Genomic DNA, 23,215 nt, shown 5'->3' with positions numbered 1-23,215 from the left:
TGTTACTGGTTGACATTTCGACTCGGATTCTCTGGTATTTGTTACTGGTTGACATTTCGACTCGGATTCTCCAGTGTTTGTTACTGGTTGACATTTCGACTCGGATTCTCCGGTGTTTGTTACTGGTTGACATTTCGACTAGGATTCTCCGGTGTTTGTTACTGGTTGACATTTTGACTAGGATTCTCTTGTGTTTATTACTGGTTGACATTTCGACTCGGATTCTCCGGTGTTTGTTACTGGTTGACATTTCGACTCGGATTCTCCGGTGTTTTGTTACTGGTTGACATTTCGACTAGGATTCTCCGGTGTTTGTTACTAGTTGACATTTTGACTAGGATTCTCTTGTGTTTATTACTGGTTGACATTTCGACTCGGATTCTCCGGTGTTTTGTTACTGGTTGACATTTCGACTAGGATTCTCCGGTGTTTGTTACTAGTTGACATTTTGACTAGGATTCTCTTGTGTTTATTACTGGTTGACATTTCGACTCGGATTCTCCGGTGTTTGTTACTAGTTGACATTTCGACTCGGATTCTCCGGTGTTTGTTACTGGTTGACATTTCAACTAGAATTCTCCGGTGTTTGTTACTGGTTGACATTTCGACTAGGATTCTCCGGTGTTTGTTACTAGTTGACATTTTGACTAGGATTCTCTTGTGTTTATTACTGGTTGACATTTTGACTCGGATTCTCCGGTGTTTTGTTACTGGTTGACATTTCGACTAGGATTCTCCGGTGTTTATTACTAGTTGACATTTTGACTCGGATTCTCTTGTGTTTATTACTGGTTGACATTTTGACTCGGATTCTCTTGTGTTTGTTACTGGTTGACATTTTGACTAGGATTCTCTTGTGTTTGTTACTGGTTGACATTTCGACTCGGATTCTCCGGTGTTTGTTACTGGTTGACATTTCGACTCGGATTCTCCAGTGTTTGTTACTGGTTGACATTTCGACTCGGATTCTCCAGTGTTTGTTACTGGTTGACATTTCGACTCTCTCTGGTATTTGTTACTGGTTGACATTTCGACTAGGATTCTCCGGTGTTTGTTACTGGTTGACATTTCGACTAGGATTCTCCGGTGTTTGTTACTAGTTGACATTTTGACTAGGATTCTCTTGTGTTTATTACTGGTTGACATTTCGACTCGGATTCTCCGGTGTTTGTTACTGGTTGACATTTCGACTAGGATTCTCCGGTGTTTGTTACTGGTTGACATTTCGACTAGGATTCTCCGGTGTTTGTTACTAGTTGACATTTTGACTAGGATTCTCTTGTGTTTATTACTGGTTGACATTTTGACTCGGATTCTCCGGTGTTTATTACTGGTTGACATTTTGACTAGGATTCTCTTGTGTTTGTTACTGGTTGACATTTCGACTCTCTCTGGTATTTGTTACTGGTTGACATTTCGACTAGGATTCTCCGGTGTTTGTTACTAGTTGACATTTTGACTAGGATTCTCTTGTGTTTATTACTGGTTGACATTTCGACTCGGATTCTCCGGTGTTTGTTACTGGTTGACATTTCGACTAGGATTCTCCGGTGTTTGTTACTGGTTGACATTTCGACTAGGATTCTCCGGTGTTTGTTACTGGTTGACATTTTGACTAGGATTCTCCGGTGTTTGTTACTGGTTGACATTTCGACTCTCTCTGGTATTTGTTACTGGTTGACATTTCGACTAGGATTCTCCGGTGTTTGTTACTGGTTGACATTTTGACTCGGATTCTCTTGTGTTTATTATACTGTGTCTCATTTTGACTAGTATTCTCTGGTGTTTTTATTACTCTGAGACATTTTGAATAAGATCTGTATTTTTAGGTCAGATTGATTTAGGCCCCACCCACTTTGTATATCTTGTCTCCGATATCCAGTTTAAAATCGATTATTTGTGTATATTTCAGTAGAAGCTCGCGGAAGAAATCCCATCGTCACTCAATAAACATGGAGGAGTATTCGACGTTTAAAGGTTTGCCGCGAGCCCACCTACGAGGAGAAGACAATGCCATGATGGAGAATGGTAGTACACAAAACCTTTATGAACCTGACAATAGTTTAAAGGATGAGGTTGGTGGGGTGTAAAACCCCTAGATGTGTCCTTTTATGCATTCTGACATTACATCTGCTTGATCACCTGCCCCTCCCCAACGCCCCTCCCTCCTCCTCCAACTTATTCTGTCCCTTACTAAAACATGCTCAACATTCACAACTAATTGAAATAAAATGGGGTTTAATTTCCTTCTGTTCTGCTCCGACTGGGTTAAAGGGACATTATGGAAGCTTGGATAAAGAGCTGGCAGTTCTCACTATAATAGTTTAAACTACATAATGTAAAGGGAATATGCTGAAAATTTCAGTCAAATTGCTCCACTCTGAACTGAGATATTAGCGTTCGAATATTAGGCCTAGCCTTGATAATCATTACTTAATCATTAAATCATCAATGAGCGTTGAGCAGCAAATCAAATTCAAATCCAGTGAAAATCTGACACACAAGATGACATCGAGAGTTGATTATGGTTTGGATAAGTTAATTAATGTCTGTATTCAAGGTTTTCTGCCTCATCCCCAAAAAAAGACACAATTCCTTGATATCTGAACATTTAAAACGTACAAATTTTGAAATAAGAAGCATGTCCGCATGTCCGCATGATCACATATTAAGATTCTGTTTCGCATGTTAGGATTATCTTCATAAATAGATTGATATCATGATAGCGAATCAATCAATTATGTAGACTTGCATGACAAGACACTTTTAAAATTAATTCACAAATTCTAAATTTGAAAGTAGGGAATTAAGGTTTTGTACGGATTGAAACATCAACCCTTAAAGTGTATGTCTCTATGTTTCACGAAATAAAGCCCTTTTTGCGATTAAAGATGCCTTGTCCCGAAAGTATATTGGGTGGTTATTTCCATTAAAAGTATGGCAAATTTGGTATATGAAAAGTATATATATAGACACCCAATCTTTCTAGAAAAATACTGGATAAACCGAAAAACACTGGGCACAAATGTCAAAGTATCACTAACTGGCAACCTAACTGGCAACCTGACTGTTGTCTGCCTGCTTTTTGTGTGGTAGCTTGACTAGGGGTGAGCGGTTGTTATTTCTTGATCATATGGTTAGGTGGATTTGGGAACATTTAGGGGTGTCAATGTAAAAAAGATGTAATAATACAATAGATGGTTGCTTTTCCCTTTGAATGAAAGATGCAAGGTAACAATTTTAAAAGCTTTTATAAAATGGAAAAAACGTATGTCCCTATTCTTCGTGAAAGTAGTAATAAATTAGACAAGCCCCTTTTGCCTGTGAATGAAAGATGCATGCATAGCTTTTTTAGGGATGATAAAAGCTAGTCACATCACCAACTGAATTCATTAACATGTCTGCTTCAATTTTATATTAAACAATTTTTTTGTTTAAAGATATATTTCATAGCACTTCACGATCCTAAATTCACTAACCTCCGTGGTCATTTTTACAGATACCATATACTTTTGCAAAAAAAAGAGATTTTCTGGAGGATCCGACCTACAAGATGGAAGGAATAAATCTTTAAACATGCATGGTCTTTACAGACACGTAAAATAATGTCTGCATAGACCCGTCCTATGAGATCGATGGAATGTATCTTTAACATTTGCAGATTCAAACTGATTTTTGTATGAATAAATGAATTGGGTCAACTTCAGATTCAATTTCAACACTCAATAATCATAAAAAATATGTCCTTTTGAATATATTCAAACATCCTGAAATCATTTTGACAAAAAATCTGTTTGAATCTGCTTTAGATTTTAAGTTTTAAGGGCTGAAGACAGACTATAAAGGTTTTTTTTTCACTCAAATCAAATTCAAGAGTTACTCAAATATTTCTTTCACTCTAAAACGCATTAGTTTCCACATAAATTTTTGGACTGTTAAAAACAAAAATTCTGATAGAAGGCCTACTTTGAATTACATAATTCACAGTGAGCCTTAACAACAAGAGATTCTGATGCTCGGTCAACATAGGCCTAGCTTGTTTCCCAATTCCAATTGGAATAAAATTTCGATTAAAATTAAAATGAAACTTGAGTTTAGTGTAAAAATAGTTTTATAGTCCTGGATCCAGTTAATTGCATTCATTTTGTGCCGTCTGTGCATTGTGTAAATGTCAGGGGAGAGCACTCTGATTACTGTTATTCATAGTGAATTTGAGATTTAAATCCAAGCCATCAAGCACATTGTTCTGATCAGTATAGTAGCCATTGAAGATCTCTCCCGACTGACGACCACTCAGTGTACAGATGGTAATAATGATAATAATGTATGATGGTATTCTGACAAGAAGAAGATACATGTACCACTGTAACCTGCGTTTTATTTGATCTTATGTAGGCCTATTAAGCACTGATTTCTTTTACATTCATTCAATATCAAATCTTTGAATATTCTTAAAAATTGTTTAAAATCACCCAAATTCATCTTTTTTTTTACTTGTGTCCGGTTTGAAGCTGACCATTTACAAGCATTTGAATATTCATAAAAATGACTTAAAATCACCCAAATTAATCTACTTTTTACTTGTGTCCGGTTTAAAGCTGACCATTTACAAGCGTTTAATTTCATGATCACTGTTAAAAAATAAGTAACCTAATTAATTTTTGAACAGTGTTCCGAAAATTAAATGCTTGTAAATTGGACAGTTATTATTAAAATTAATCAGTCAGCTTTAAACTGGACACAAGTACAAATTAGATGATTTTTGGTGATTTTAAATGATTTTTACAAATTTTAAACAAAAATTTGATATTGAATGAATGTGAAAGAAATGAGTGCTAAATACACAAGATTAAAGGCTCAATACCACTCTTTTTGTAACTGAATAATATGTCCCAATCTTTATTCTGGTCAACAAATTGTACTATTTTACAACATTCAAATTAATTGATAATACAAATTTCATCTTAACACACCTAATTTAAAAAATTGGAAAAATTCAACTCAATAATTTGAAAAGCCTGACGTAAAGCTTTTCAAATGTTACTTGGATTTAAAAATAGTTTTTAACCCTCTGGACAAGTAAAATAGGATTTAATGGATAATTTACACAACAGGTAGGACACTAACACATCTAGTACTTAGAATAAGGCTATTTTTTATTTTCTGGAGCTGTCAAGCCAGCAAGAGTGTTATTGTCCTTTTAAATAAGACGCAGGTTACAGTGTCAGAATCTATTATGTGGCTATATATGCTAGTTGCTGATAATGTGCGATTTCATTTTACTCAATATCTAAGCAAGTCTTTGTATTTTCTATATCGTAGATATTAATTATTTTGAATACAAATTATGTCTCATAAAAAAACCTAACTGGTTTTATATGCTTGTGATGAGTGGTCACTCATGGAAAATTTGAATTAATATTTTTTAAATGAGCAATTAAAAGAAATGAAATGAAATGGGGTTTAACGTCGTACTGTTCTGCTCCGACTGGGCTAATGAAGACGGCCATACAGTCTGGACAGCGACCCTACAACCTACTCTTATATCAAATTCCAACCGTATGTCAATGTGTACTCGACACCTCAGGTTTTCATCCCATCCGAACGACTATACGTTATCTCGTGCCAGGCCCCTCGATCCTGCACCACTGACAATGAGAAACCACATCAGAAAAATCCTGATGAACTTTCTCGGCCAACGCAGGGATCGAACACAGGACCTTTAGATTAGCTAGCAAGTCAACGTCGTACCCACTGAGCCACTGCGGCTCTGCGATTAAACGAAGGATCATTATTATCATCAACAAATTAAACAAATTTTAAATTTTCCCAGCTTTACACTATTCGAAATAATTCTCCAAATGACTAGGATTCTTTCTTTATATTTTCAGAAACAAACGGATACAGACAAAGTAACGTCCTTTAATTATGAGACTCTGGAGAGAAATCGCCACGACGACGATTACGGAACGGGAGATAGAATATATGCAGATCCAGCTGTTCCATTTTAGAATTATCATTCATTCATTGTTTAACATTTTGAACTCTTCTAGAGAGGTAGAAATGTTATCATTTTAATTGCCATACCATTCACTTTAATCATTGAATTAAAAAATAGATTACAGTGTTGGCCTGGAGTCTGACCAGGCCCATAGCTAGTAGGAAGGAACCGTGCCCTTTCCACTGGACGCAATACTAAGCCACCTTCCAACGTTACCATATCAGTATGGGCTACCCCCCCCCCCCCTTTCCAATGCTAGCTACGGGCCTGACAACAAACGACAAAACAGAGCATTTTTAAATTAAAGTCAAGAAGTTTAAATTTGATATAAGATACTCTTAACGAATGTAGTCGGGAATGGTCAAGGTCAAAGGTCAAACGTCAATATACCAAGTCAAATACTTCCAATTTGGTGATTTGAGTTTAAAATATTTTCTGCAGATGTTTCTTTTTTTACGTTTGTAGGCCTTTATAGATATTCAGTTAAATTTCTTTATTAAGATAATTTTAAAATATTTTAATTTAACAAATTTTTGCGTGTTTTTTTTTTTTTTTCAAACTTGTCTGTAACATTGACTGAAGTGAATAATAACGATCTTGATCGTAAAGTTTTAATGTATTTAGCTTCGTATTTCATTTATTAGCCAGATATAACTAACAGATTTTATTATTATAAATTATATATATATTATAAACCGAAAGTTTTAAACTGGACAGTGACATGTTACTATGCTCCCATACCACTATAACAGATCGTCCGCAGGCTGGATAACCTACTCTCTTAACCCGACATGTTACTACGCTCACTATCACAGATCATCACCAGGCTGAATAACCTAGTCTATTATATACACATTGGCACCATTTCACTTGTAAACAGGAAGTTTCAAACTTACTACGTTCCATACCTCTATCAACACACTGGATAACCTATTCTAAATGACATCAGGCCGTTATATCACTTCAGTGTTCAGTCAGACATATGGAATGATAAAACGCCTAATTGATAGTTCTATAGTAGTCGACAGAATCCAGTCCCTTGAGTTTAGATTCACGAAATGTGTGTATATACATCTATATATATAGGCTTCGTTATTTTATTTATGCTCTTTTAATATTCTCTTCATTTGCTCAATTCTGTATTTAAATATATAAAATTGATTAAATGGAAATATGCACATAAATCTAAGCTTATTTACATAATATTACAGAATTTTAGGAATTTGAATAACCACTGTTGTAGAGATGGTTGAAGTTAATCGGAAATTCATATTTTATATTGAGGACGCGGGGGGGAGGGGTGCGGGGGGCACTGTCAGTGTACCATAGTGAGGTACAATGGGATTCCAAGTGCTTTTAAACTAAGGAATACATATTTGCAAAACTTTCCGACAGGCCTTAATATGGATGTTCATTGTTATTGTTTATGTTATGTTCAGTGTTGTCTGTTCTATCTACCATAATCCATGTCATCAAGACTTATATGTACATGTGCAATCTACACACTTGATGATCTAGACTATATTCTTTCAAAATCTGATTAAAATACAGATCTATATTTCGTTCTGTTTTTTTTTTTATACTTTCGATGGTCTCTACTACATGAAGATCGGACCAGCTGTAGTGGAAGGTCATGTCAGGGTTCATGCGAGTAGTTTTCGACACCTATGACGTCAGATTGATTAATCAATCAGCATTGACATTTCTAGTGGTTTACCCACAGTCCCGTTCTCAGCTCGCCAAGAACTTGCCGTAATAGACCATTTTATTGGCTAATCACTCACATCCTCCAGAACGCGTGTTATATAACAACTCTTCCAGATCCTGGTGTAGTAAAGGCAAGTAAAATGAAATTTTGAACAATAAAAAGAAAACCGAAACAAATGAGGATCTGTGTTTCAATCAGATTTTAACCTTTCATTGTATGTGTAAATTCTAATCCTTTTAATAGTTGTTTAAATTTTTTCTAATATGACCTAATTTTAGAGATGTATGTTTAAGGGAGCTAAGCCTCTTTGACTTGGGTTAAAACAAAAATGTTCATTGGATCAATCAACTGCTTATTTTGAAATAAAAAGAAGATCCAGTGGTTCAAAAACCCAATATGTGTCTCTCCCACTGGCGTCGTGAAATATTAGGCTGTGTAGAACATACTATAGTCGATTTGTGGTATATCTGAAACATGAGATGTGTTGGACACTGGTGGTTATATCTTTGAAAACTGCACTTTTATGCTTGACCAAGGAGCTTTTAAATTAAGGAAGACATACTTGCAAATAGTTGTTGGGTTGAAAACTTCACTTTTATCCTTGACCCAGGAGCTTTTAGTCTAAGGAGCACATATTTGCAAATTGTTGGTGGGTTGAAAACTGCATTTTTATCCTTGACCCAAATCAACGAGGTTGTTTCATATTAAGAGTCCAGGGGAAGAACGATCTAAGTCACATTTTTGTTTTTTCACATAAAAGGCAAAACAGACTTTTGGACGAGAATGCTGGATGCGAAGAGAACAAGTGGGTTTAATTATAATTTCATATGATGTTTATACGAATCATAATTACCAATACAACTGACTCCAATTTTTCATTCAAATTAAGGTTAAATAAAGAGTATTATGGACTTTTATTTTTCCGGGAGGCCATTTCAGAAAGGGCCTTGGTTCGTCGTTTTTACCTAAAATTGATTGTTCCACAGAAAGCTTATACAATTTGTTAACAGATGGCTCTATTAACAGGGGTTCGTTGAAAAAGTGACTTAGATCGTTCTTCCCCGGGGCTCTTCAATTATTGATCGTTTAACTTGCATGACCATCATCTGTCACAGCATCCTCCAAAAACTGAACATAATATCGTGTAGTAAGGTGAAGGTCGTTAATTTGATTCAATCTGTCTAGCTATAGATTATTTTAAAGTTATTTAATTAATTTCTATTCAAACTTTTGTCACCTGGTCAATTCTTGATGTGTACTGAACAGCAGAAGAAACGTCGCGTTTTCAAATACAGCTTGTCATCATTGAGATTGACTGCAGGGGGCTTTGCAGCATCAACACTGTAATTCATTCATTTTGAGTTATTGTAAAATGAATTTTGTTATAAATTTCAGAGCTCAAAATAAAGGTCTTTATTCACAAATTCAGTGCAACGTTTCTTTTGTTGTTCAGTATAGTACTGCCTCAGAATGGCACAATATTGTTTTCCAAAGAATTTGACAATTTTTAGCATTATCACAATTTTTTTGTATATTTTTAAGTGTTTTACACAAAAAAAACCTCTAAATTGAACTGTAGTCATTATGTTTTAATGTTAAATTCTATGAAATTCTAATTTTAAGATATATTAACTGTCTGACAGGTCAGTTCTCCAGTCAGTCAATTTTCACTGTCAGCCAGTCATGACCTGTAAATATGACTGAAATCAGAGCTATGCATTATAGCTTTTGTTTTCTCTTTTAAAGATATATGTCTTTTTCTTATCAACAATATTTTTATTCCAAAATTGAAAGGGGGTTGAGGAACATCTCCTACTACAATATAATAGATATATCATTTCATTAATTGGTTTAAACTATATCTATAAGTTTTATTGTTTGTTAAGTTTGTAAATATATAGACAGTTATTTTTTGCTCATCTCTGGTAAATTTACTATAATTATGGCTCGTTAAGATTCACATATTTTATAAATTGTGTTTTGCCAATTTACAGTAACAATTATATTAATAGGCCAATCATTTTGTGAAATATGTGAATCGGACAATATTTGTCTAATCAGGGTTAAAGGGCTAAATCTATTTATTAAGGCCATCTCTATTTTCGTCAAGGTTGCGGAGATGTAAATAAGGTTAGGGCACGTGATTAATGACAAGATTGTAGGTTAGGGTTAGAGTAAGCATTAGGGCTAGAGTTAGGGTTGGGATTAGCACTAGCCCTGTTTACATCTCGTGACCTTTGACCAAACTTGAAGTTGGCCTTATCAAACAGATCTAACCAGGTTAAAGTTGCCTACCCTTAAGTTATGCATAATTAGTGTTAATAGTAAATGCAGGAGAACTGCACCACAAACAATTACACAAACCTAGCACAGGACACACTATAGAGTTAATTGAACAGTAAAGCTTATGATTTTTAGCTAATAAGTTACTTTAATTATCTGGACATTGAAATGACCCCTAAAGCACAAAAAACCCTGTCTCTATGATTGTGTTGTTATTTCCAATCTGTTTCACAGAGGATCACGAAAGTCTTCTAATATCTCTGTAAAAGATGACTGCCTTCAACACACGACGTCATATCAAGCGGGGTCAATCATTGGCTCAATGGTGCCTGCATTGTTTACATAAGACGTTACTGATTCGAGCAGAATGGCGCCTTTTACTCAATTTAATACCCATTTACACTAAATAGGAAATAATTTTTACCTACAAATACTTCAAACGTCTTTATTTATTTTTCTAATACTTAAAAAAAAATGTTTTAGAATTGAATTTGTCGGAGGAAAAAAGTTAATATTTTTGGCTCATTAAGTCACATCAATGTCATCCTTATCAGTGATTGTAGCGGCCTAGCGAATATTCATTGCAGATCAGTGTGGTAAATTTCTTGAATTAAACCTCTCTGAAAATTGGTTAATCTGATGTGGGATTTCCCTTTTTGATGGGACAAGCCCTAGACAATATATTGTCTAGGGAATTCCCGTCTTTTAAATACAAATTCCAATGTGATGGACATTTTTAAAAGAATTCCATGTTAATATATTTTTCCTGTTAATTTTGTAATTTTGTTTTCCTGTTGATTGTACAAATGGTGTAAATATTTCTAATCAAAGTCAAATTACTGTAAATATTTAATTACTGTAAATAATATTCATTTTAAATAAAAATATTATTTTTTAAATCTGTTATAATTTTATTATTGTTATTTTTGTTTAGCCCCATTTGTAATCGTGGTTTGTCTACATGTTCAAAGTTGAACCCCATTTAAATTTCTCAGATAACGACTTTAAACTTGTGAACCATCTACATAAAAATGCAAATCAATTTCATGGCTACAGATTATATTATCCTCTATGGAAGTTGTGTACTAGTAACAATTAATGGTTCTGACACTGATCCTTGAGGGACACCATATTTCAATTCAACAGATGCAGACGAAATGAAATGAAATGAAATGGGGTTTAATGTCCTACTGTTCTGCTCCGAACTGGGCTAATAAAGACGGGCATACGCCATACAGTTTGCTATGAGGGAAATTTTGCCCGGACAGCGGTACTATGGCCTACTCTTATATATCTAATTCCAACTGTCAAGGGAACTTTTATGTGCAAGCCATTGTGTACATGGGACCTTGGTTTTTTGTCCCATCCCAACGACTAGACAGCTGTCCTTATCAGGCCCTCCGTCTTGCATCACTGACTTAGGGGAACCATGCTGGAAAATCTAGATGAACTTTCTCGGCCAATGCAGGGATCGAACACCCGACCTCTAGGCTAGCGAACCAGCGTCTTACACACTTAGCCACAGAGACCCCCTGATTTAGACAAAAGATGTAAGGTTTACAAGTTGATTGCCTGGCACAGACTAGAAAATGAAATGAAATGAAATGGGGTTTAATGTCCCACTGTTATGCCCTGACTTGGCTAATGAAGACGGGCATATGCCACACAGTGTGCTATGAGGGACATTTTGCCCAGACAGCAGTGCTATGGCCTACTCTTATATCGAATTCCAATTGCCAAGGGTTCTTTTACGTGCATGACAATGTGTACACGGGACCTAGGTTCTATGTCTCAACCAAATGAGTATACCTCTGTCCTGCACCACTGACAAGCCGGATCCACACTGAAAAATGTTGATGAACTTTCTCGACCAACCCAGGTATCGAACATGGGACCTCCAGGTTAGCAAGCCAACTTCTTACACACTGAGCCACTATGGCGTCTGAGATTAGTAGGAGCCACGGTGTTTCACTAACCTGGATGTTCTGTTGGCTGTCAACGTTCTTAAGAATTTTCTCCCGCAGGGTTTTGTTTAAATGGGATGAACAGACGAGGTCAAGTGTACATGTTGGCGTGCACGTAAAAGAATCCTGCCAGTTAGAATCTGATGAAGTGTTTTGAAATTTTAATGTGATAATAATCCAATTCATTATTGTTTCACTATTTACATTCTTAGCTGCATTTTACATTATTATAATTAAAACAAGCCAACAGTGAGGCTGATGACACCTGCCGAAATCCCCAAATAAATAAATGAAACATATTTTAATTGAACATTTATCTTTTTCAAAATTATCAAGCAATCAAACTGATTATCTATACTTAGTCTAATCATAAAATGTTCACAATCAAACTCAGTTAAGGTTTTGAAGTACCCGGTTGTGAAACTATACACTAAGTTTCATCACTCGCCATCAGTTAGAATTAAATATATCTTGTCCCAAAGCATCGACCAGAAAGCAGAAAATGCTCATCTTCCAACTCCATTAAGGCATTCAACTAATGAATGCCTAAACCAAGTTTGAACATTCTAGGTCAATTAGAAGGAGAGTTATTGTGTCCCAAAAAGTGTGACGGACAGACAGACAGACATACCCATTTTAGTTATTGTGTTCCAAAGTCTCTAGCAATCGAATTGCTTATTTCCCTGCCTACCCTGAGCAGAAAATTCTCATTATCAAACTTAGTTAAGGTATTGATTTAATGAAACTTTACACCAAGTTTCATCACTCTCACTCTGATGCTGTCTTATGTGTCGGATTTTCACTGGATTTGAATCTGATCTGCTGCTCAATGCTCATTGATAATCAAATCCAAAAATGGATAATCGAGACTATTTTTTTAGTAATGATGATTGAGGCTAGGCCTAAAATCCAATCGCTAATATCTCGGTTCAGAGTGAAGCAATTTGACTGAAATTTTCAGTATATTGCCAATAACAGTATCTATTTGTTAACTATCATAGCGAGAACTGCCAGCTCTTTATCTAATCTCCCATGATGCCCCTTTAAATAGATTTGTGCGTTTAAAACAATATACAAGAATCCCGAGTAAAACCTAACTACCCCTCACTAATACTTTAACTGATTGAATAGTCCTCTGATACAAATATCATCATAGTTTAGTATTTGATAAGGTCATACAAAAAAAATATTACGGTTCTTAGATAATCCTGTTTCCAGTAAAAGGGCTGATTTTATTTAAAAAAAATATTATGGTTTTCACGTCTAGTAAAAGGGCTGTTTTTATTTCAAAAATAAAAAAATAAAAGCAGTCGAATGTAAGAATGTGGAATAAAAGCTGATTAAACTAGAGGAGCTTTACCCATAACTAATGCTTTAACTAAAGTCATATTATTAGCATCAAGTCTAAAATTTCATTTAAATTAAATATATTTACTCCATATCAGAAGTCGTATACTCCATCAGGTTTTGAATTTGATTGAAATTAAATATAATTACTGTATGTTCAGTATTTTAATATACACAAATCATTATAATACACTTGCTGTATTAAATTCCATTATTTATACTTTGTATAAAATGTAATTATTCATAATTTGTATTAAATTCCATTATAATTTGTAACAAATTCCATTATAATTTGTAACAAATTCCATTATAATTTGTATTAAATTCCATTATAATTTGTAACAAATTCTGTTATAATTTGTAACAAATTCTGTTATAATTTTTAACAGATTCCGTTATAATTTTTATTCCGTAATAATTTGCAACAAATTCCTTTATAATTTTTATTCCGTAATAATTTGTAACAAATTCCGTTATAATTTGTAACAAATTCCGTTATAATTTGTAACAAATTCCGTTATAATTTGTAAAAAATTCTGTTAGAATTTTTAACAAATTCATTTCGTTATAATTTGTAACAAATTCATTTCGTTATAATTTGTAACAAATTCCATTATAATTTTTAACAAATTTCGTTATAATTTGTATTAAATTCCATTATAATTTGTAAACAAATTCCGTTATAATTTGTAAACAAATTCCGTTATAATTTGTAACAAATTCTGTTATAATTTGCAATAAATTCCATTATAAGTTGTAACAAATTTTATTACAATTTATATAAAATATTATTATTCACAATTCATACAAAATGTTATTATTCATAATTTGTATAAAACATTATTATTCATAATTTGAATAAAACATTATTATTCATCAATATTTTTTTTTCATCACTGGTCTAAAATCTCATTATTCATAACTTAATTAATAAAAGTTTCAATTATCTCTGGTTGTATCAGACCAATGAATATATTTGCTTTATTTAAACATTTAGTCGTCATATAAACAAAACTAACTGACATTTGTTGAAGAAGACAGAATCCGATTCCCACTAAAACTCAACTAGTTAAGGTACCGGTTTCACAAAACATTTGCAGACTTAAGTTAAGAATTTACTTAAAATCGTTCGCCTTATTTAAACTAAAATATAGCCCTTTATAAAACCTTTGTTGTTTTAATGCATCAAATACATCATTAAGAAACTATGTGCTAAGTGTTGTGTTTCTAGATCAAAGATATTTCTCATAAACAGTGATTGAAAGTTGAGTAAATTCTTAACTTAAGTCTATAATGTAAAGTTTTGTCACCCTTATAGAATTTAACATTGCCACTAAATTCCATAAACCGAAAAAAAATTAAGTAGTTAATAAAATTCATGTAAGATTGTCAATTTGCAGAAATGTAGAGGAGTGACATGGAATTCAGTTATGTCAGTCCCGACAACTGAGATGGTGCTAGTAGAATCACAATGTAATTAAACACAAGAGTTGTAGCCTGAAATCCTCCTTTTCATTTGATTGCAGCTATTATTGGGATTGAGAGAATTCCAATTTGGAACGTTCCATCAAGTATCCTCTACGACATATACACTCAAACTTGCAGGAATGTTTTTTTCAGAGACCATTTTTTTTTTAACATCCTGAAGACTAAAGGGAGACAACTCCTATTTAGTTGAGCATCAATTTTCACATCACTAGCAGATCAGATGCCTAATTCAATATAATATCAGATAGTTTGTTGACCAGAGGCAAGAGAAAATCAGCTGTTTTCTTACAAATCATTTAACCTCATAATCATGAAGAAACCTGGACCTATCTAAAATCAATTCATGGAAGTGAAAGTTCTACTTCCCTGTTCAATTTTATATTTAAAAACCAGATTTTATTAACCCTAAACCATAATTAAATAAGGCCTAATTCACAAGGATGAGTAAATAGGACCCCAATGAATAAGGCCTAATTGACACAGATTGGTGAATAAGACCCAAATGAATAAGGCTTAATTGATACGGATCGGTGAAGAAGGCACCAATGAATAAGGGCTAATTCGCTCAGATCAGTGAATAAGGACCCAATGAATAAGGCTTAATTCACAAGGATCAGGGAAATAGAACTTTATCCACAAGGATCAGTGAACAAGATCCCAATCAAGAAGGCCTAATCCACAAGGATTCTCCTGAAATCAATCATCAAGAATCCGTGATAGGCAGTTAAAATATGGTAACTTCGGATAATGACTATAAATGGTATCGTTGATGAAAACAGCTGATATTTGGTTTTAAATCCAAACAATTCACCACCAGTAGAAAACATAGAACAACCTGATAAAATCATACTTCAAATTTTCATTTCATTTTAATACTTCAAATTTATACTTCATTTTTTTTTTTGAACACCAAATGTTGTTTTTCATAGTTCAAGCTTTATTTTTCACACTTCAAATTTCATTTAGTTTTTATACTTCAAATTTTATTTTTCATAAACTTAAAGTTTTGTTTTTCATACTTTAATATTTCATTTTTAAACTTTCAAATTTCATTTTGTCGTGATACTTCAAATTTCGTTTTTTTACTTTCATTTTGTTACTCTACTTCAAATGTTATTTAGGTTTATACTTTCATATTTCATTTCATTTATCATACTTTAATATCCTTTTTTATACTCTCAAATTTAATTTCATTGGACTTCAAAAAATATGAAGTATAAAAAAGGAAACAAATTTTGTATATGTATTTAATTAGATTATCATGAAGGTTGTATCTGGTTTCCATGGAAACATGTTTCTACTGGTGTGTCAATTGTTTGGGTTTACGATGATCAGGTAACTCGTAAATCTAACGACCCAGATGGAGGTTTACTGTCGTATGATTGGTTAATCTGACAACTATCTGTTTTACTTGTTGCTGCTATTGATTCTGAAAAGATAAAAAAGGATAAAAAAAAGGTGAATTTCGAGTTACTACTAACCAAAAGAAAATTAAAGGAGCTAAATAACTAATATTTAAGCCCTGTAACGTTTATTTCGTTATAAATATTGGGTATCAGAAGCCCATCTTTTCCCGGTAAGATCACAACATCAATGTTGATTTAAATTGACAAATAATTTGTGTTTTCAGTGTCGAAGACTTTGGATGATACTGAGGTGGAGACTTAGCTATTTAATATATTGCTGTTTTTACTTTTATATGTAATGTTAGTAGCCTATTCTTATCAGTTTGATATAGTTCTCATTACACTATTAATAATTCTGGCTAAAATTTATACGCCAGTAAATAATTTCAAGCAATCAGAGTTACACAACTTATTCGCAGAGCCATATCATCGGTGATGTGTCAAAAGGGTGTATCTCAGGAAATTAGTCAAATGCACTTTTTTGCATTTTTAAAATCTCCCAATTAATATGTACATTTCTTTCTAAGCTGTGTATCTCTACGCCAATTAAAACTGTTCTGGGAATCATGTGTCCAAATGTTGTATCTTGATTTGTGGAAATTTTGAAATGCAAAAGGTTCTATTTCCTAATCTTTAGAAATTCTTAGATACACCTGTTTGACACTTCACCGACTATATGGCGGTTCATTAAAATCACACATTATACACCATTTAACAACGAAAACCATTTGTGATTCCAGAGAGAGAGAGAGAGAGAGAGAGAGAGAGAGAGAGAGATGGGGTTTAACCTCCACTAGAAACAAACTAGGTCATTTTGGGACTAACATATGGTTCAAATTTATTTCAACAATTCTCTTGCGCATAGGGGGTCTTTAGCAGTAGAAGGAAACCAGAGGACCTGGAGACCCCACAAAGTTGTACAGGCAACCCTACTCCTTGTCACATACAACTGGGAAATCAAAACCATGCCAGTTGACTCTATGACAGACCTTATGATGCAACGCGCACATGCTAACCATTCGGCCATCCAACTAGTCCGGACGTCAGTGCCGAGAACCCACTTTTGTTTGATATATAATGTTTCTCGGTGGATTATTGTTGGGTAACAATACGGGCATATTTTTAACATCCGACCTATTCCGACAAAGATATGAAAAAATTTTCGACCATAAAAAAAATAGATATACATTGTCCGTCAATATTACAGCACCCCCGAGAACACTCCCCCCCCCCCCCCTCGTTGCTCTGAGCTAGTAACGACCCTGTTGGTCTAAGGAGCACAAGTAAGTAAATCCATGTACTTACTGTTTATTACGTCACTTCCTTCATCTCTCGAACTATTCACATTGTTACTATCTGTCTCGGTATCTACAGTCTGGTTTTCTGATTCTGATTCATCCTGAAGACGGTTTGTGTTTCTTGTATATGGATATAAATACCACGTAATAAACAAAATAACCAATAGAAGGAATATAGGAGTAGGACCAACATCTCGTAATATCCAGTATATACTCCATAAAGACATTTTGACTCACTGATGACTGTCAAGGATCGAGTTATCTTCCCTTTGTTAGTACCTAGCAATCTCAACTTGGATCTGACAAATAAAATTATGTTTTAGTTTAATATAGTATTCGTTTAAATTGAAAGGTAATTATTAATGACTGGTGTAGTACACGGGGAGGAGTATGCTTAACTATTTCGAATTGCCCGATAAGACTTGTCAAATAGAATATTTACCTATTTACAAGACATAATTATTGCTTAGCCTTGTTCTTTTTTATTTGAACAGAAGAACTGGGAATTGGTCGATTTGTATTGGTCGCCAATCATTTAGTTAAAGGTAGAATTGTAATCTACTTCACTAAATGATTGATGATATACCCCAATCCATGAGCGTCAGCTTTATTCTTACAAATATATCACAAGTTGTTATAATCTCCCCTTGTCAGTGGTACAGAACAGCGGTCCCGGTCAGGAACAGAATAATAGGACATTAAACCGCATTTCATTTCATTTCTATATGTGACCATGGTCCAGTCATATTGGCCAACAAATTATCTATAAACACAATCATACACACTAACAGAACGGGAAACAATCAATTACTAGTCACAACGTTTCGACAAGTATCCTCTTATCGTTATCAAGTACAATAGGTTTTATTAAACTTGAAGTCAGTATATATGAAATTCCTAGTGAAACCGTACAACATTCCGGACTAAGTACAGGGTGTACAAAACCAACACTATATAGTTAGAATTAGCCATGACGCATGACATTTGTAAAATACATCCATGGAGCGGTTTAGGAAAGAAGTTCTTCTTGTCTTGAACATAAATCTGAATAAGTACAAAATAATCAACAGACCTAGAGGTACCAAATCTGTAGCGCAGTTGAAATGGTACAATATTTATATAGAATTGTACATCTGGTGTCCCTACTGACATCATGTACGGGTGAAAGGTGGAACCAAGTCAGAAATGGCACATATCTACCACATTCTTGGATCCGCTCTGGTACCAATTTTATCGGGAACGCCAGCAACACGCATTTTAATTTCATCCGACATGTCTAAACTAGAGATTGTGGTACGTTCCTTATTTTTTTGCTCTAGAATCCTGAGTGTACTCCAGCCCCATCCCCTCTTCAGCCCTTGTTCGAATGTCCGCCATTCAGAATTGGTTATAAATTAAAATTGTTCAAATTAATTGTAGACTTAAATATGCATCATTTCATGATTTATTTCCTGTGTAATCGACATTACATTACTAATAGACTTGAACAAATTTCTACATTCAAAATGGACGATTTAACTGTCTCAATTTATTGGAAGTCCCTTCTCTTATGAAACCAGTCTATCCGGTTCCAGTTCCAATGGAGTAAGAAAAGAATCCCCTTTCATTAGAAATAATTAAATGAACGGAAATTCTTACCTTTCCAATAAGTTGAAGTCTGACTTTTACAACACGTTTAAACATGTATAACACCGATCCACTTGTGTACCTTGTCTTTAATCATCTGGTTGAATAACAGTTGTATTTAAGGCGTTATACAGTAATATTGGTCAAGTATTACCTTTCAACCCTTATAGTTAAATGTGTGTTTGTTAGAATATGAACGCTACAATACACAATGTCTGTACAGCCCATAAATAGCCCTTATAATTTATTCTTTTCAAACCCTTCAATTCAAATTTACGAATTGAAATTATACACACCGCTTTCGTTACATTATTGTGACAAGGCATTAAGAGACGAAAGACAGGTTCGAATAAGTGAATACCAAATAGAAATTTAGGGCATGTTAGACCCTATATAAGCTGGTTATTAAACTGTACATGAATCATAATGTGAACAGGATAATAGAGAATATCTGAACTTCTAACTTAATACTATCCATTATATTAGAAATTAAAAACACGAATTGGAATTCAATAGTGATCTATTTCAATCAATATTGATGTTATTATCTTAACGTGAATATGTGATCCTAATATCCAATATTTAAAACACAATGAATATTTTAAGATCATTACACGATTCTATGGATATAATGAATTCGAGCGCCATTTGAAATGACCAAAGAAAAGCATATCTCAGAAGACAATTGTGCAGCTGGGGTCCCCACTGGCATCATGTGCGGGTCAATGAATATTTGTACGAGTGTAAAACGAAACCCAGGCCCGTAACTACGGGTGGGGGCAAGCTCAACCCTGCAAAAAGTTTCGCCCCCCCCCGCCCCTTCCTGGCGATACCAATTCAGAAAGGGTACATATCTACCACATCCTTGGATCCGCCAGCAACACACACATATGAATCTTGACACATGTCTAAAAGAGAGTCTAGAATCCAGATCATTCGCCAGCTCCGACTCTCTCTCTATAGTCAGTTTTAGGATGTCTGCCAATTAGAACTGAATATCAATCAAAATTGTTCAAATTAATTGTAGACCTAAATACGCATCAATTCAGGATTTATTCCTTGTGTTATTGGCGAATTGGACATTCCTAATAGATTTGATCAAATTGCCACATTATTTCTACATTCAAAATGGCCGATTTCACCTTCTCAATTTGTTGGAGTCTCTAAGTTTTACAGAACCGGTCTGTCCAATTGAGCAAGAAACGCCCCGCTTCCATTGGACATAATTAACAGGATTAAACGTGTATAACCGACTTATTCAGTATCTTGTCTAAAATATTTGTTAAAATATGCAATCTACAATACACAATGTATATATAACCCATAGATACCCTTTACAATTTATTCTTTTCAAATCTTTCAATTCAAAATTATAAATTAAAGTTATATTTTATACACACCCCTTTCGTTACATTATATGACAATGCATTAGGGGGAGAAAGACGGGTTCGAGCAAATGAATTCAAAAATAAATTTAGCATATTTTAATCATTAAATCTGGTTACTAAACTGTACATGAATAGTCTTTAGAAAATCCTAATTGAACTTTCTCTTCACTGAGCTACTCCCCAAATCAATATCCGACTACTCCCTTAGGCGTGACTTTACCCAAGTTCCTTATGTGGTTCTTTAATACCTCCCCTAGGCGTGCCCTTACCAAGTTCCTTATATGGTTCTTTATCCCCTCTGGTAGGCAATGACTTTACCTTATATGGTTCTTTAACCCCTCCCTTAGGCATGACATTACCAAGTTCCTTATATGGTTCTTTAACCCCTCCCTTAGGCATGACCTTACAATAACGTTCTTTAACCCCTCCCTTGGGAATGGCCTTACAATAACGTTCCTTATATGGTTTTTTATCCCCTCCCCTGAGCATGAACTTCCCAAGTTCCTTATATGGTTCTTTAACCCCTCCCCTGAGCATGAACATCCCAAGTTCCTTATATGGTTCTAAGCGTGCCTTGCCCAAGTTCCTTATATGGTTCTTTACTCACCTTATCAATAAATGATTTCCCCAAATAAATAGTGAGTCATAAAAATAAGAGCAAGGTATATAATATTTCAAATTATGAAGAAATACGGGAATATAAAAGAAAATACTTTATTAAATAAAGACAACTAACATGATTGTAAAAAAAATATATAGAAATATGAAGCATTTTTGGATATTTGGATATAGTCAGTTCTTCGTAGAACCGCCATTTTACGGCTATCTGCTAGTGAACTGTGCGTGTGTGTATAATGGAATCCATGTTAACTCCAATTATTACCCTGTGCTTTGAACCATGATTATGTAAATTAAACTTATTAAACTTATATATTATTTGCTGATTTACACTACTACACCAATATGTAATTGTATATCAGTTCTCTATAAGCTTAGTGGTTTCGGGACTAACATGTGGTTTAATTTTATTTCAATAATTCGCTTGCGCGAAGGGTCTTTAGCAGTGGGAGGAAACCGGAGGACCAGCAGAAAACCCACGGGGTTGGACAAACGACCTACTTGTCACGTACAACTGCGGATTCGAAACTATCTCAGTTGACTCAATGACAGACCTTATGATACAGCGCGCACGTGCTAACCATTCGGCAATCCACACACAGCCCTTATATATACTAATGTACACTACTACGACGTATATCAACTCGACAGGTTAAAGAACAATATTGCTGTCAGCCATTATCATGTATGTGTATTGGAGTGGGGTTTAAAGGACAATATTGGTGTCAGCCATTATTGCAGATGTGATAAAACTGGTTAACAGGTTCCAAATATAATTTTAACACAGAGATCATTGATTCTATTGATGCGTAACGAAGATTTGAAGAAACGGAAGTGACGAAAGCAAAATGAAAACACAAGTTATCCTTCTATATAACTGATATAACGAATATCTGCTCACTAATGATTCCTTCGAAGACCAAAAGTTGTTATATGAGACTGTAAGAGGATATCGGACAATTTATAAAAAGGACTGAATTTCGAGAAAAATATAAAAAGTCCATACCATACTTCCATTCCATGTCGGTTCATTATCATTTTGATATCGGTTCATTATCATTTTGATAGTTCATTAGATAGGTTAGCCCAATTTGGGCAAGACAGACACCCCGGGACTGTTATTGTTTCAGTTTTAAGCTACATCGCTTAATGTAAAATCATCTATATCACAAAACAAAACATACGCTGCCTTGATGAAACGTCATGGCAGGTCAATTAAACATACATTATACAAGACCTAAATCTGCCTAGTGCAGGTCTTTATTTAGGCCTGAAATGTTATATATACTATTAATTAGACATTTATTAACAAAACAAAACCATAATAAACTATCGATGGCATCGCTAGCCTGTGATATTTACTGGATTATGGATTTCAGATTTTAAAAAATAAATAAACAGAGACTGAACCAGCCCGGATTCTATTAATCAAACATACCCGAAAAATAACCTATTGATCTGGACAATGGTTGTTATATACATATATACATTATTGACGAATTAATCTTAGGGAACTTGTTCGGGTTTCAAACAAACCGGTTCAGTTCGATATGTATTACATTTAAACACAACCGATAGCAGTTGTTTGTCGACCATCATGGTTTTAACCAATCTGATAAAACACAGATCCTATTTCGTTTCGTTTTTTATAGTTCAAAATTTCGTTTTACTTGTCTTACTACACTATGATCTGCACATAGTGAAGTGAGGGATTACCCAATGAAACGGTCTGTTACGGCGAGTTTTTGGCGAGATGTGCGCGGAACTTTGGGTAAACCACTCGAAAATGTCTGATGTTACAAGGTCAAAAGCCGCTCGCATGACACCTGACACGACCTTCCACTAAAACGAAATATAGATCTGTATTTTAATCAGATTGGGTTTTAAAGCAACACACGAACTATGGTAATTATAATAAATAGTTTGGATTCCCTTAGACTGAAACTAAAAACAAAAAAAACCCAAAAAACGTGTTCCCGTACGATAAATTCGCCCTTCTTTAGTTGCCAAACATCGGTTTGCTTTATATAATCAGTTGCCATGGTTACAAAAACCACGTGATGATTAAACTGATTATAATTAAAGTTA

The 23,215-nt window shown here is 34.3% G+C and overlaps 1 protein-coding gene and 1 long non-coding RNA gene across 4 annotated transcripts in view; one reads left to right on the top strand and one right to left on the bottom strand.

Moving 5' to 3' along the window:
- The window catches only part of LOC126821014 (mucin-like protein), a 94,804-nt gene extending 83,913 nt beyond the window's left edge, over positions 1-10,891 (top strand). For 2 of the 3 annotated variants that reach the window (XM_056101500.1, XM_056101502.1), the window contains exons 36-37: positions 1,913-2,075; positions 5,892-10,891. In XM_056101500.1, the coding sequence (XP_055957475.1) occupies positions 1,913-2,075; positions 5,892-6,011 (283 nt within the window). In that variant the 3' untranslated portion in view covers positions 6,012-10,891. The remainder of the gene's footprint in view (positions 1-1,912; positions 2,076-5,891) is intronic. The other variant, XM_056101501.1, reaches the window with a different exon arrangement.
- Positions 10,892-14,006: 3,115 nt separating this feature from the next.
- On the bottom strand, positions 14,007-19,269 carry LOC130012854 (uncharacterized). Its single transcript, XR_008788110.1, has 3 exons — positions 19,134-19,269; positions 17,503-17,794; positions 14,007-16,220 (listed from the first exon to the last, which is right to left on the bottom strand). It is a non-coding gene; the product is annotated as an uncharacterized LOC130012854 (long non-coding RNA).
- Positions 19,270-23,215: the final 3,946 nt, after the last annotated feature.

Source organism: Patella vulgata, chromosome 5, assembly GCF_932274485.2.
Source record: "Patella vulgata chromosome 5, xgPatVulg1.2, whole genome shotgun sequence".
Taxonomy (NCBI): domain Eukaryota; kingdom Metazoa; phylum Mollusca; class Gastropoda; family Patellidae; genus Patella; species Patella vulgata.
This window is presented reverse-complemented; position numbering and strand designations above follow the sequence as displayed.